We start from the raw sequence: 16,428 nt of genomic DNA, 5'->3' as shown, positions 1-16,428 counted from the left end.
TGTTTGGACTGTATTCAATAGAAGAGGTCATAAACATTTACAAATTACGGCATTCTGCTTCTATTTACATTTTAGTTAGGGTTGTGATACATTCATGTTTTTTCTGCTGCACCTCTTTTGGTCTGGTATAACCAATAACTCATGCTAGCTAATATTAGCTACTGTTAGCAACTAAAGCTTGCTTTGAAACTCACATTACAGAGTTGGTTTTTTTACTTTCTGACTTCTTCTTTTCCACAACTGTCACCTCAGCTCGCATTACGGGAGGTGAAGTATCAGTTTTACATCTTATTTAAAGTGAGCTAGGTGCATGCAACTTTTGCAAAACAAAATGATAAAGCTAAAGCACAATGTATAAGCGCACAAGTAGGTAAAAGTAAGGCAGCAAAATGGCCGTTACAGGGCAACATCTATAAAATGTGTTAACATCAGCCCACATAAGCTACTGGTTTTAATGATAGATTCAATTATTTATCTGTAAAATTAATATCTTATTTCTTTATCACTTTAAGGATGAGCTTGTCTTGACAAACACACAGCGCTGACCTTCTGTATTTATTGGTTCAAGTGCTAATCAGATCTTAAGCGTAGGTCAGACATGTCAGCTTTAAAACCGGAAAATTCAGGAGGTTATATAAAAGCAATAACAAGCAAGCAGGGGCAACCCCTTTAAATCTGCTCTTAAAAAGAGGATAGTGCTTTTGGGCAGCTGAAGCTGCTGTTTAATCTCATGGGTGGTGCTGCTGCTGCTGACCTGAGGCTGCGGGAGCGCGGGCGCATGTGGGGAGAGCAGCGGCCCCCATCATCATCCGTGATGCTCTCGGTGCTGCCAAAGTGCTTGGATAAGAAGTGGAGCTCGTCCATGGTGGGCTGGAAGGGCAGCTGGTGCAGTCGCTCCTGAGAGGAGCTGGAGGACTGTAGTGAGAGAAGAGGAAGAGGAGGGGAGGCAGAGGGTGGAGGAGGAAGAGGAAGCAGACGAGGGTGGGGGGGATTAGGAGGGAGAGGGAGAGGGAGAAGTTGGCAGATGAGGAAGGGAAACAAGGACATTACAGTGGGTGGAGTTAGACCTGCCAGAAAATTCATGACAACTAATTGCCAACAATGCAGCATGTGATCAACACCGACTGCCTCTCTTATTTATCTACTGAATATAACATCTGAACCAACAAAAAGATCAGTTATTACAGCACCTGCAGTCTTGTGGACACCGCCAATGACAAACAGAGAGTTTAAATGTTAATGAAGGTGTCCAGTAAACCTCGGTTCAGACCCATCAATCTGTCTCACCTCCTCATTTGCCTTCATCAAAGCAATGAGACGTGGACCTCCTCCACTTACTTTGCTAACCCAAAGATCGATGCCTGATCATTCACGAGTGACAGACTAATTGAAAACGGTCAGACTTAAAAGGGTGGATGGAACAAGACTGGAGACTCAATTTTTCTTTGTCTCTTTCATTCATGTCTAGTTTTACTGTAGGTGGCTGTACTGATTCATTTCTCTATTCACCGTCTTGGTAAGTAGCATTTTTGCGCTGCTTTCCCCAGGAAACATCACCAGGACTGAAACAACTTCTTACTCTGATTTTCTGTTGAAGATTGGTGCTAATTACAGTAATTTATGACAGTGATTTACAATGTTTAATGTCTGACATACCCCCATAGTCAGAAGAGCTTACGTACTCCAACACCAACACCTGCAGGCATGTTCCAAATACGTTCTCATGGATATAAACTCAATGTTACTACAAAACTACCAAGAATTTAAAAGTGAATATTGTTACAACTGAACTCAGTGTTTCAGTTCAAGGTCAAGTTTGTACTGGTATTACTGCCACTTGGAGTGGCAGAGGCTAGAGGTTTCAGACAATTATCTGTTACGTCTTGCAAACTATTTTAACAGTTTCATTACTTTTTACAAACTATTTTAACTGTTTTGTTACTTTTAGCTAACAATTTAACAGTATCATTACTTTTAGCTAACTATCAAAACAGTTGTATTGCTTTTAGCTAACTATTAAAACAGTTTTATTACTTTTAGCTGACTATCAAAACTGTTTCATTACTTTATGCTAACTATTTTAACAGTTTCATTACTTTTAACAAACTATTTTAACTGTTTTGTTACTTTTAGCTAACAATTTAACAGTTTCGCTACTTTTAGCTAACCATTAAAACAGTTTTATTGCTTTTAGCTAACTATTAAAACTGTTTCATTACTTCATGCTAACTATTGAAACAGTTTTATTACTTTTAGCGAACTATTTTAACTGTTTTTGTTACTTTTAGCTAACAATTTAGCTGTTTCATTACTTTTAGCTAACTATTAAAACAGTGTTATTGCTTTTAGCTAACTATTAAAATGGTTTCATTACGTTCTGCTAACTATTAAAACTGTGTCTGTACTTTAAGCTAACTACTACAACCAATAGTTTTAGCTAACTATTGCAACTGTTTCATGATATTGGGCTGACTTTTTCCAAACAGTTTCATTACTGTTAGCTAACTATCAAAACAGTTTCATTACTGTTAGCTAAATATTAAAACTGTTTCATTACTGTGTGACGACCCTCTCTGCTTTGGCTTTCCTTGTGTATGTGTCTCCCTCTTTGTCATGGCCGTGTGGCCCGGTTCGTGACAACTGTTAGCTAAATATTGACGCTGTTTCATTACTATTAAAACTGCTTTGTTATTTTTAGCTAACTTTTAAAACTGTTTTGTTATGTTAAGCAAACATCTTTCAACCATTTATCCAACAGATTTAGCTAACTATTGCAACTGTTTCATTATTTTGGGCTGACTTTTTCATCACAGTTTCATCACTAGTCATGTTTCCATCAGCCTGTTTAGATGCACATCTAGAAGTATCGCATCGCAAAATTATGATGGAAACACCAAAATTCGAATAAAAATCCCCTGATTCGCACAAACAAAAATACGCTCGCTTTAGCCAGGTTTTGGTTGATTCGAAAAAATGTTGATTCGCAAAACGGGGGATGGAAACTGTTATGTTCGAAATGTAGAGGAATAAGAATAAGAGAATTGTTTTGTTTCCGGTTCTGCGGAAAAGTCACACAAGTTCGTAGTTTTCAGCAAAGTCTGTACATTTAATGGAAACACACAGGATTCATATTTGTTTTAATGCGCATTTCCCAATGATTCGAATCTTTTTCTGATGGAAACATAGCTACTGTTAGCTAACTATTCTATCTGTTCCAGCTATTCTACTACTTTTAGCTTATTTCAACCATTTATCCAATAGTTTTATTTTTATTGTTTTGTTACTTACAACAAATTATTACAACTGTTCATCCATTTGTTTTAGCTGACCATTTCAAATGTGTCATTACTTTTAGCTAATGTTTTCACCTGTTTCTGTACTTTTAGCTAACCATTTTATCAGTTTCATTACTTTTAGCTAACAAATTCAACTGTTTTGTTATTTTTAGCTTAATATTTTAGCTGGGTTTTTTTTAGCTAACTACTTTAAGCTAACTATTTCAACCGTCTATTCATTAGTTTTAGCTATTTCAACTGTTTGTTTACGTGATTATTCTTAGCTGACAATTTTTAGTTTTCATGCCCTCTCAATGAACTTAAGTTGACAAGCAGCTCATTTCAAATAAAGAAAAAATAAGCATCACAGCAATTTGCACATCTTTTTGGAAGGTTTGTTTTTCTCTGTAACACATGATTTTTTTTTTAATAAAATCATTATATTTCTCTGAGTTACTTAAGTAATTAAGAGTGAAGTCATTTACCGTTGAGCTGGGAGTGTTGGTGCCATATCCAGAGGAGGGCAGAGAAGCTAAAGACCATCGTCGTCCGTCCGCTCTGCAGAGAATACAAATAATACATCCCTTAAAATCCCACTGAGATGAATACATTTGTCATAAAATCCAGATCATGTCAGACTGGCTGTATAGGCCCTGTTCACAGAGGATATTCTGACACATCAGAGTAAGAAAAGCACAGGTATAGGCTAAATAATTAAATTAATGATGGCTGAATGCCATTTGTGCACGCTGGCTCAAAGTCACTCCCACTAGGACACTTGAATGAGCAGAGCCATCGTTAGTGTGATTAGAAACAGCTGTGCTTTTCCTACTATGACATGTCAAAATGTCTGCTGGGAAAACAGTCTATTGCTTTAACTGTCTTTAATACTCCAGAGCCTGAAAGAAATGGGTTGAACTAAAATACCAATGGGTATTTTGTTAGATGTGAAATAATATATCTGACAACCTTCAACATAATTTCAGCTGCACTAATAAAATGTCATTCAGCAGACCAATGACTTATAACACCTCTGGTTCGTCCCAGGGGCCTTTTTCAGTGAGGAGAGCACAGAGGACTCATTCATTGTGCTTCTGTGTGCCTCGCCCGCTCAGTGACAGGCAGGCAGACGGATCTGATAAATGAGGACAGAGGATTTACACTCCCAACACTGTGTCTGACTGAGGAGAGACAGAGGTAAATAACAGTCTAATTGGCTTTCTTACATACATGGAACGCATGAGAGTGAAGGATCGCCTTTGTTTATGAATCTACCACGGCCAGACCACGACTGCAGTCACTTTGGATTCCTTAAATATGGTATAAGGGCTTCACATTGGCATTGTCATGTCGAAACAGTAAAAGGGTCTTCCCCAAACTGTTGTCACAAAGATGGAGGAACATTTATGTCTAAAATATCAGTATGCTGAAGCATTAACAGGATAGCACGGATGTTTTAAATTGGCATTGTATGAGATACTTATCCATATATTACCTACCTATATTGTCGTACCTGGAGACTGCAATGGAAGCTAAGCAATGTACTGTTGTGGACAGGAGCCGTAGCAAAACATATTTCAACCACCTAAAAAAATCAATATCAGGTTGAAGTGTGGATATATGTATTATAATATTTTCACAGCTTTACCTTGCTGTCAGACAGCCCTACCTGTCTGGGAACTGAAGCCATTAATTACACTCTGGTCAAAGCCACCAGACTCCTTTGACAAAAATGGTAATTGTACCTTGCAGAAAATGGGGTTGCTGGCCTACCACTGCCTACATCAGTTAGTTAGTTTGTCTTATTGTGTGACTTTGGTGAATCCAAACTAATCCTCTAAAGCAGTGGCTCCCAGCTGGTAGGTCGTGGGTCCATTTTGAATGGACTGCAAGTGACTCAAAACGTGTCAAGTTTGTAAAAAACCCATTTTATTTTAAAGTGTGGTGAATTTCTGGTGCAGAGCTTTTATTTTGAAGGGCTGTTTCCTGCTGTAGAGTGAGTGACTAACTGACAGCTACTTGACAGAGACAGCAAACTAGCTCAACGACATGGCCAAACACAAGTATGACGCTGAATATATTAAATTATGTGGACCTTGAGGAGAAATCTGGACCAGTGGGGAACCACTGCTCTAAACGCCATGACACCCCAAGCTGATGGTCTGCCGTTGGTCAATGTTAGGCCATCAGTCAGCATCTGTCGCCCTATTTTTTGGGGGTGATTCAGCATGTTTAAATGGCGTCTTAGATGGAGGAGCCTGTTGGAGAGTGAAAGCACTGTGACTGGCAGTCCAGCTCAGTGTGAGAGAAGAAAAAACAGAAGTGAGGAAAGTAAACAAATGGCTCAAAACTAACTGTTCCATCAGTCTTCTAGTTTCCCTTTTTTAATGACAAATACAGACTTCCACCACCTGCTGGTACAGAGAGTGATTTCCTCTCATGCAGGCATATAATGTACGTGCGTTTTGGCCATCAGCTGTAGTCTCTGCAGTGTGTTCAAGTGCAACTTTTTGGCCGAAGCACAGGGGACGACCTTCATTACCACTAGCTCTTTGCTGATAGTTTGGTGTGTCTGGGCCATTAAAAAAGTCACACAGCAAGTCAAAGGAGTCCGAGACAGTCGAAAAGTGCATTGATAAAAGCTTCAGTACCACGTCTAAAATTGCTGCCTGACAGCAAGGTAAAGTGGTGAAAATATTCTAAATATAGTGTACACCTAAACTGATATTAATCTTTTTGGGTGGCTTAATTTATTTTTGAAGCTGCCCCCATCCACAGCTGTACAGCTTCCATGTCAGTACTCCTGCCTGCTTCTCCAACCAACTGGCAACCTCCATTTATACTGACTCTGGATAAGTACCTCAAAGAACCCCACTTCAAAAAAATCTGAACTATCCTTTTACGATTGTGCTTCATTGGAATTAAGAAGCCTAAGCCACAAAAAAACAGCTCCAGACTACAGGCACACAACAGTATGTAAACAGGGTAGTGTTGTTAATTTATAAAGCAACCTAAAAACCTTCTACTCCAAACTCAGTACATGAACATGCAGAGACACACACGTTCATGGCCACCCGTCAGCACACACACTAACACACAGAGTGTCACCAGAGCAGCGTGAATAAACACAGAGACACTGCGAATGTAATGGCTTGGCCCTGTCATACATGAGTCAGCCTGTTACACTGCGGGTGCAGCAGGTTGCTATCTGCTCCCCGGGATGTGTTAGACCTCACACAACAACAGATCCACACCTCCTCTGTCCTCTGACGCTCACTTGTTCCCTCTCCTCTCCTGCCTTTGTCTCACGCTGACCTGACTTCTGTTGCCCTCCCATCGCCTGTCTCATGTTCTGTCCCTGTCATGTCTCCGGCACAAAAACAAGTGAGAGTCAACATGTGCGACCACGCTCAACATATGTAGGGATATGAAGCAAAGACCTTCTGGAGGAGGCGAAGGAGAAGTGTGCAGGGTTGCTGGGAGAGAAGTTTCGTGGGCTGTCCAGGGGGCTGCTTCCTGGTGGGACAACAAGACATGAACAGAGGATGAGACACAAGAGAGGGAGAAGAGAAGAAGATTTATTCTGTGAGCAGAGGAAAACTAAGCACACGTTAAACCTTCTTACCACAGTTTCCTCTCTGTCCCTGAGATGTGTGGCTGTAAAGCTGTCCCAGACTTGTCTGATCTGTGGTTCAATACGACAGTGTGACTGCTCATAATCACTGCGTCGGGTTTTCAGGGGTAAAAGGCTGTGAAATTGATTTAGTTTTTTTACAAATCATAAAGGCCTGTCATTGATTTTTAGACCAACAAATGCTTTGTAGCTTTTTATTTATTCTGCCTTGGTCTGTGGACAGTAATGTGGGTGTTTTGATTAATGGACTGAGTGATGTGATCAGGGGCTTTCTCACAGACGAATGACTCAGCCAAGCTAATTTAAGCGAGCAGCCCAAGTAAAGACCATGTAAAACCTGCGCAATCTCTTTGTCTTTTTTGGGATTTGAGAGTATGTGGCACCCAACATTAGTGAACCTTAGTCAGGTCCTGGTCACTTCCAAAATCAGGTCAAAACTCTGCTGAAAACTTTAGATCCAGACACTCAAAACAGAAGTGGCTTCTTATGGATTAACAAAGATGTTAATCATTCTGCATGTGACTCTGTTTTATAATCAGCAGCATTCAGTTAACTAAAGGAATAGTTTGAGGTTTTGGGAAATATTTTATTATTGCTCTGTTGTCGAGAGTTTGAGGAGAAGATACCACTCTCATGTCTGTTTGGTAAATGTGAGGCTACAGCCAGCAGCTTGTTAGCTTAGCTTAGCATAAAGACTGGAAACAAAGGAGAAACAGTTAGTGTACGAGAACTGAAGAGACATTATCATGCTCCCAGGAAGTGCACCAGGCTTTGACGCCAATTTTCTTGGTGGCCAAACATTGTAACACTGTCACATGATGCCCTGCAGCCATTAAGACTTTTTAGCACTGACTTGCATAGAGTGCCGAAGTCACGCCCCTTCCGGTGAAGCTCATGGGACCTTAGATCGGAAAAAATATGAATGGCAGTGAATGGGGAGAGAAATATTATCTTTTGGTCCCGTTTGAGTTGTGACATGAAATCTAAATATGTTGTTAATGAATTTAAAACATAAATTTTAAGGTCAAGAAAGTCATACTTTTTGGTAAAACTGTTGAGATATAAGCTTTTGAAAAGAACGTAATTAGAAAAACTACACAGGAGGCGGTCACGTATGTGACGTCATAGTTTTTGCTCGCTTCCTGCAGCTTGGAGTGACTGCAACCTGGCACAAAACACACAGACATCTTCAATCATAAATCGATTAATCACAAAACAGTGGAATTTCAGTGGGGAGGCCAAGCTGCAGGCAGCGAGTGAAAGCTATGATGTCACATACGCGACCGCCTCCTGTGTACTCGAGTCTTTCTAATTAAAAAGCTTATATCTCAACAGTTTTACCACAAAGTATGACTTTCTTGACCTTAAAATTTATGTTTTAAATTCATTAACGACATATTTGGATTTGATGTCACAACTCAAACGGGACCAAAAGATAATATTGCTCTCCTCATTCACTGCCATTCATATTTCTTCCGATCTAAGGTCCCATGAGCTTCACTGGAAGGGGCGTGACTTCGGTACTCTATTGTGAAAGAGACGTCTGTAAATCAGTGGATACATTTTTCTGAGCATCACAACGTCCATGAAATGACTTATGTCACTATCAGGATTTGTTCCATTTGGTCTGATATCATTTGGAAAGACTAGAAGAGCTGCTAGATTAAATCATTTTATCTCTATTCAACTCAGCAGGGGGCTAAACCGAAAGTTAGGCCTTCAGCTGGCAGAAGTTAGCTGCTTGGCCGCACTTGGCTGCCTTAGTGTGCTTGCTCTATTTAATTGCTGTCCTATTGATTTTAATTCTTTAATCTTTGACTTTGGTGACATTTTATGACATTTTAGTTTGTTTCAGTCTCCTTGTGTTTTAAATGTGTTAAAATTTATTGCACAGCACTTTGAAACTGTGACTCTTTCTTGCATAAATATTTTGAAAGCTATAAAAGTTCGTCTGTCTCCTGTTAATAAATGAAGATCATATAATCACAGCTGAGGTGTGATGTGTTAGTCTACGTACCGAGGTGTCCAGGGAGAGGAAGAGGGGAGTGTGGGCGAGGCAGCGTGGGGGAGGTGGTGGTCAGGATCAGACTTTTCCTGTTGCTTGTTCGGCAGCTATGAAGACAAACAGAGAGATGCATGTAAACATAGGAGGCTGCGATCATGTTTGTCATGTTCGTGTGCTGTATCTGTGTCTGTGTGCATGAATATGTGCATGCTGCAGCTGCACGTATAGGTGCAGAAGGAGCAGACGTGCAAATGCATGGCTCACTGCAGAGGCATAACAGCGATAAGGAGAATTCAATTTCCTCAGTCATCCATCCCTGTCTGCCTCCTCTGAGCCCAGATAAGAAATGAGCGGAGAGAGTGCGGAACAAGATGAGAGGGAGGCAAAGTTAGAGAACAGTGGCGACAAAAGACGAGATAAATGAGAATAAACAGAAACATTCACTTTTTCATGACCTCAGTTAATTACGTTTAGGGGCGCTTAATCGCAGTCACTACCTCACTGAGTCACCTCAGATCTGCCTGTGGACTCCACACACACTCACACCGCTCACAATATTACTGTATCCAGCTCACACGCACCATTATGGAGTTAATCGAGCCAGCTTTTTGTGTTCAAGTGATCTCCTTATTTTGTTACAGCACTCACACTGCTACAGGGAAATTAATGCAAAGGCTTTTTACAACACGTGCAGCATAATGTGCTTCAGTTATCAAAGTAGTGAGGGGCATGTTCATGAATACAAATAAAAACAGCATGAAAGAGAGAGGAGAGGACAAACAAAATGCAAACATCCTGTCTTTGCTGTCGGATGAAGCCCCCCCCCCCCCCCCCCCCCCATCCTTTCAGCCATGGTCACATGGGTTCACATGTGAGCAGTGCGCACCAGCCTCTACACAAACACACACACACACACACACACACACACACACACACATACACACACACATACACTTCCACACACACACTTTCATTGACACTCAGTGTAGAGACGTGAGCTGGCTGAGATCAACACAGTGAGCTGAAGATGCACAGACACTGTGTGACACACTGAGAGGCAAAGGTGGTACAAATACCTCTAACATTACAGTGTCTCCTGCTTCACACAAAAATAAAATAAAATAAAAAATTAACAGGACCCTCCCGCCATCATCCACAACAAAATGCACTGCACATGATGAAATTGAGGAGGGCATCATTTGAATCTGAATTAAAGGAGCAATCTGACTAATTTGGTTAGCAGCTGAGGTCAGTGGGCTGTCCACTGTTTTGGGGCGTTTTCATATTAGGAAGGATTGATTTGTTCTGTGTGCGAGTAACAGCTGAAATCAGAGTCCTGCACGGGGTTGGGTACAAGGGTAAAAAAATATGTATATCAATTCAGGGGCATGGGCACAAATGCAAGCCGCAATTTCTTTTACATTGAAAGTCTATGACACAAGTCACATTCATCACCGACATGGAGGACCCAAGTGATGAAACTTTGCAGCTTGAGGATGAGGTGGCAGCCTACGTCGAGTTCAAGACACCCAAGGAGGATCGTTTTGAGGTTTTATGGTGGAAGGAGCACGCTAAAATGTTTCGCCACGTCCATGTCCAGGCCTAGGTCCCTGATGTGAAAGTCCCCTTGGAGAACGTATGATTTTACTTTTACTTAGCGCTAAAGCTGGCTAGCTAGCTGTGGTTCATCCTGCTTGATGGCACCAACTATTTACAGGCATTTACCAACCCATTGGTGCCTTAGATGAAGGTAACTATGTAGTTTCACTTTAACTAAATTGTCTGTTTTCTGGTGAAAGCTACTGACAAAAATCTTAAAAGCTCTCTTGGCCATTCTACATGTACTTTTAAAATGGTCCCTAACTTCAGCAGGCAGGTTCCCTTCTGCTGTCAGGTGGTGCAAGGTGCAAGATCATGAAGTAAAGATTATCTCTACACCTGTGCAACATCACTCAGACTTTATCCTGCACTGAGTGAACACATCTGGTGAAAACCGATAAAAAGTTCACAGCTGATCACGCCTGGCTTTTTCAGCCGCTCTCCTGCCCGTCTGCTAAAACCACTGCCAGAGCTTGTGACTCTGTTACCAAATAAAAGAGTTAAATTTCATTTCACCAACTAAAATATTACAATCAGCTCACAACACAGAGCCAGCACCATCTCATCTATCTGTTTTCATTATCTTAACCGCACACAGGATGTCCTGATCAATCAGATCTATAACTAGCTTTGCAGATATTGATCACATGTGCCAATAGGCTGGATTTAACGTGCAGGTCCGATAACTGCTGTTGTGCCATTTCACACTATCTGACCTTAATCAATTGTATCCTGACATTGGTCTATAACCTTAAATCTTTTTTCTCTGCAGCTGCAATAATCTCACTGTAACACACTCCCTGTCCCACAGCTGGGACCAGTAATTACTCAATGAGGGCACATGTGTGTGTGTGCATGGGTCAGTGTGCGGCGTTCAACACAGCCTCACTAGCTTTGGAAAGGCTAAAACAACGACTCAATCACAAGAGAAAAATTTGGAGTTGTACATTTCTGCAAACTACAGATAGGTTAAATTTGCACATTATTATGATGCATATTATTATTATGATATAACACTGTTGTTAATGTGTGGTAATGTTCAGGCACAAAAAACACTTGTTTATCATTAGAAAAAGATCGCATTCGGCTTTAAATACTTGTGGTACCATCCCTGCTGGAAAAACAGTGATGGGTCACTAAAAAACACCCATGTTCTGGGGCTAAAAAGCTGCAGGAAAATCAGCTATAGGTCCCTAAAAAAACATGTTTAGGGGCTAAACAGCTGCAAGAAAACAGCAACGGATCCCAACAAACACAAATCTTTGGAGCCTAAAATGCCACTGGAAAAAAAGCAACACATCACTTAAAAACACCCATGTTTGTTGGCTAAAAAGCCGCAGGAAGATCAGCAATGGCTCCCCAGATAAAACCTATGTTTATGGGTTAAACAGCTGCAGGAAAAACAGCAACAGATCCCAACAAAATACCAATGTTTGGTGCCTAAAAAGCTGCAGAAAGATCAGCAATGGATCCCCAAAAAAACCCACATATAGGTACTAAACTGCAGGAAAAACAGTGACGGGTGCCAACAAAACACCCACGTTTAGCGCCTTATAAGCTGCTGTAAAAACAGCAACAGATCCCTAAAAAACACCCATGTTTATGGGCTGAGAACCCGCTGGATAAACACAGATGGGTCCCTAAAAATACCGACCTTTGGTGACTTAAAAGTTGCTGGAATAACACCTTTCGTGGCACTACCCCTGCTGAAAAAACAGTGATGGGTCGCAACACCCATGTTTGTTGGCTAAAAAGCCTCAGGAACATTGGCGATGGATCCCTAAAACATCTGCACATTTAGAGGCTAAAAAGCCGCTGGAAAAACAGCAACGGATCCTTAAAAAAAAAACACCCATGTTTTGGGGCTTAAAAACTGCAGGAAATTCAGTGATGGGTCCCAAAAAAATCTACGTTTGGGGGCTAAACAGCTGCAGGAAAAATGTTTGATGCATAAAAAGCCGCTGGGAAAAACTGCAGCAGGTCTGTAAAAAACACCCATGTTTCAGTGCTGAAAAGTTACTGGAAAAACAGTGATGAGTCACTAAATACAACCACACATTTAGGGGCTACACAACCGCAGGAAAAACAGGGACGGGTCCCAAAAAAACATCCATGTTTCGAGACTGAAAAGCCGCTGGAAAAAGAGCGACAGTTTGCTAAAAAACACCCATGTTTAGGGGCTTAACAGCTGCAGGAAAAAACAGTAACGGATCCCAACAAAACAGCAACTTTTGGTGCCTAAAAAGCTGCTGGAAACACAGCAACAGATCCTTAAAAAACACCCATGTTTCGGGGCTGAATAGTCACTGAAGAAAGAGCCACAGTTTGCCCAAAAAAAACACACCCAGGTTTGTGAAAACAACAGATGGGTCCCTAAAAACACACACATTTGGGGCCTAAAAGCCGGTGGAAACACAGCAACAGATCCCTAAAAAACAAGCGGTGTTGTTTATCTCAAAGAGTGATCTGCAAGTGGTCTGCAGCTTGGCAGGGGTCTCCTGCCAGTTTCAATTGAAACATACAAATGCAAATTATTCGTGTCAGTGTACAAGGTTCAAAAGGTTGGACATATCTTCACTGGCCGTCATTACTTCAGAGACACACAGAAAAGCTGAAGCAAAGTCAAAGCGAGCAGCAGCACTATTCTTGGTTAATGGATTCTCAGTGCTGCAGGAAATCAATGGAGGCTGGCTGTAAAACACGCAGCGCCTGGCCTTGAATTTCCCCTGTAACGCTGTCAGTATTCACTGCTGTGTCAGAACACGCAGACACTAAACTGGCCAGTATTTACTTTACACATCCTGCAAGTATGCAGCTGCTGAGTCCAAATTTCAGAGTGATCATGCCCGTGGTCTGTTTCTCGCTCGATGGTCATTCAAGATCAAGAGAGGGGGAGGGAGGGGAGGCGAGGGGAGATGTGCACTCCACTGCACTCACTAAATCTGGATGGTACGCGCTGTTGCCGAGGGCTGGAGGTGTGGAAGGTGAGGGAGGAGATGTGCAGAGATAGGGGTGTTAGCTGGTGCAATCATGACATGAAGCCAGATGAGGGGAGGAAATGTTCGGGGGAACGGGGTGACTGCAGATTCAATGGGAAAAGGAACATTAGAAAAACAAGAATTAGAGATGCAGGTTTGAAGCACGCTCAGTGGTGCTCATCACCCACACAGGCGCAACGTAAACATGACCCAGTTTTTCCACCATTACACACACACACACACACACACACACACACACACACACGTATATTCACACAGCACAAACACCAAGGAAGGCAAAAACAGAACACACAGGGAAATATTTTTCACTGTGAGCAGATGATACTGGGGAGGGAATATATGGAGGCAAAAATGAGACCAAAACATTTGAATTTTAACTGCCAATACTTAACATACAAATTTAAAAATTCATAGCACTCAAATATTTTACTTTAAAAACATGTATCTGAATTCATCTGTTGTGAATTTACTTATTTGACATTAAAATATGAAATGTCTTGATTTGCAATTTGAAAAGCTTAATTTCATTTTTCCCCCAATTTAAAAAAATTAAAATCAAAATAAAAAATTAAACAAAATAAAAAAAAAAAGATTAAGGTTGGTCAATTTGTCAAATTCAGATCTAAATAAATCTATACCACTTTGAAATTATAACATAAAATTTCCTGGTTTGCTATGTCAAAAGCAAAATTTGATTTCCTTTTTCAATGTTTATGAATTTCTGAATTTCATACTTTCATAAATAAATAAAATTAAATTAAATAAAAATGAATTTTAATCCAAAAAATTTAACTTTCATAACTAAAAACAAACAAACAAAAAAAACAATAAAATAAATTAAATAAATTAAAAAACAAAACAAAAATTGATTTAGCTGCTAGATTGGCTAATGTAGATCTTAACATGTCTATACCTTTTCAAAATTAGGACACGAAATGTTTTTATTTACTTTTTTCTCCCCCAAAGTTCACAAATTTAGATCCAAAATTTTTTAAATTTTATTTAAAATTCTGATACTTGAACTTTTTGGATTTGAACGTGTGAACACTGAAAAAGATATATACAATTTCAGCTTTTGAAATTATAAATGAAGAAATTTTAATCTTTTAATTTCGTGGTGAATTCAGAGCAAAATAAATTCACATGGTTTTCTCAAAGTAAAATATTTCAATGCGGTGAGTTCAGTTCAGTTTCAATATTCAAGTATTCAGTGGTAAAATTCAAATATTTAAGTCTCTTTTTTGCCTCCATAGCAGTATGTCTCTAACAAAGCCAGACAAACAGGAGCCTTCATCCTCTGCATGTTCATACTCCTCCCTCTGCTTAACAGCAGGAGCACCATTAATATTGATCAAACCAAACCAAACCCATTCATATGAAACCACACAAACGCAGCCTGATACACAAAGTCAAATACAAAGTAGATGTGCGGCGTAGAGGAGGAGGGATTGGGGCAAACACAGAGACAGATAAGAGAGAGAAAGTGAAGCTAAAAGCAAGAGCACTTCAAAGAGAAGAAAGAGGGAGGAGGAGGAGGAAGAATAGAAACTGCTGATGAGGAGTCGGGGAAGTCTGGTGTGTTTACCTCCACAGTGAGGGGAGCGGTGACTGAACAGGAGATAGAAATGATAGTGGTGAATTAATCAGTGATATACTGGTGGAAAAGATAAAGGGGGAGGAAAGGATGGAGGAGAATGGGATGCAGAGACAAACAAATATCACATATTTAGTGCTTTGAATTTTATTGTCTTGACACAGCCCGACAAAGTTTTATAACGGCATGAAAAGACCGGAGAACTTTTTTCAGGAATAAAAACCAGAGGAAATCTTAATTGGCGTCTCAAAGCCTGGAGGGGACGAGAGAGGAGGGAGCCGTGGTCACATGACGGCTTGTTGCTATGCAGCGTGCGGGAGGGAGGCTTCTGATAACGCCGCCCGTGGATCACAGTGAGGGAGAGGAGAAGGAAGAGGAACAGCGCTCATTATAGAAGTCATTCAAGTTCACTGTAGAGGGTGGAGGGGAAGAGAGGGAGCGACAGACAAAGAGGACGGACATGCAAAAATCTATTTGTATTTTGTATTTATTTTAAAATATATAAATATTATATTATTATATATAAATATTATAAACATGCGGTTATTCCACAGGCTAGTTAATAACATGTCGGGCAGGAAATCCAAAGTGTGGGATCATTTTGAGAAGGTGAAGGACGAACCCAAGGTGATATGTAAACTCATCTTCATTGGTCGACTACAAACTTGACGTATCATCTGAAACATGGAAGTAGCTACATGCCCATTAGCCCACAGCGTCATTAACAGGCGGCTCGCTCAGTGTGTGACGTGCACTTGGAGATAAAATATAGGCCTATATTAATGAAGGTTCATTAGTACGGTTTTGTATTTCTCTGTAATGTAGCACAGTGTTAACAATGTTACTGATACTATTCTTTCTCACACCTTCAACTCAAACCACCAAAATATATCATTTAATCATTACATTCATATCAGAAACATGCAGGAGACTAGTCCACTGATGTGTGACACCTAGGGAAAACCACATGCCAAGCTACGGACCACTATTCAAGACCAACAAACAACAAATCATTGTTGCGTTTTCAGCTGCTTTTTACCCTCTAAACTTGGGTATTTTTAACAACCCATTGCTGTGTTTCTACCGGGGATAGTGCCACATTGCTGCACTTCCATAACCTAAACCTAACCACACATTAACCACAGTGTTGTTGAAAAGTTAGGTTTTGGTTTTAACATATTTGCTTCATAATAACATACAAGTGTAACATATTCGTGGTTTGCAGAAATGTACAATGCCAACATTTACTCTGGCAACTAGGCTGAAACTAGCCTGGTAAGATCCTCCTGACTGTTATAAGTTTGGACTCGGTGCCGCACCAA

General features: G+C 40.5%; 1 protein-coding gene across 6 annotated transcripts in view; it reads right to left on the bottom strand.

The window, feature by feature from the left end:
- Positions 1-16,428, bottom strand: part of LOC117268537 (microtubule-associated serine/threonine-protein kinase 1-like) — a 65,619-nt gene that overhangs the window by 21,058 nt on the left and 28,133 nt on the right. For all 6 annotated transcript variants that reach the window (XM_033645086.2, XM_078161038.1, XM_033645084.2 and 3 more), the window contains 4 exons: positions 8,927-9,021; positions 6,716-6,791; positions 3,761-3,833; positions 755-915 (listed from right to left, as the gene is read on the bottom strand). In XM_033645086.2, the coding sequence (XP_033500977.1) occupies positions 755-915; positions 3,761-3,833; positions 6,716-6,791; positions 8,927-9,021 (405 nt within the window). The remainder of the gene's footprint in view (positions 1-754; positions 916-3,760; positions 3,834-6,715; positions 6,792-8,926; positions 9,022-16,428) is intronic.

Source organism: Epinephelus lanceolatus, chromosome 18, assembly GCF_041903045.1.
Source record: "Epinephelus lanceolatus isolate andai-2023 chromosome 18, ASM4190304v1, whole genome shotgun sequence".
Classification (NCBI taxonomy): domain Eukaryota; kingdom Metazoa; phylum Chordata; class Actinopteri; order Perciformes; family Serranidae; genus Epinephelus; species Epinephelus lanceolatus.
The sequence above is the reverse complement of the archived record's forward strand: the minus strand, read 5'-3'. Positions and strand labels throughout refer to the sequence as shown.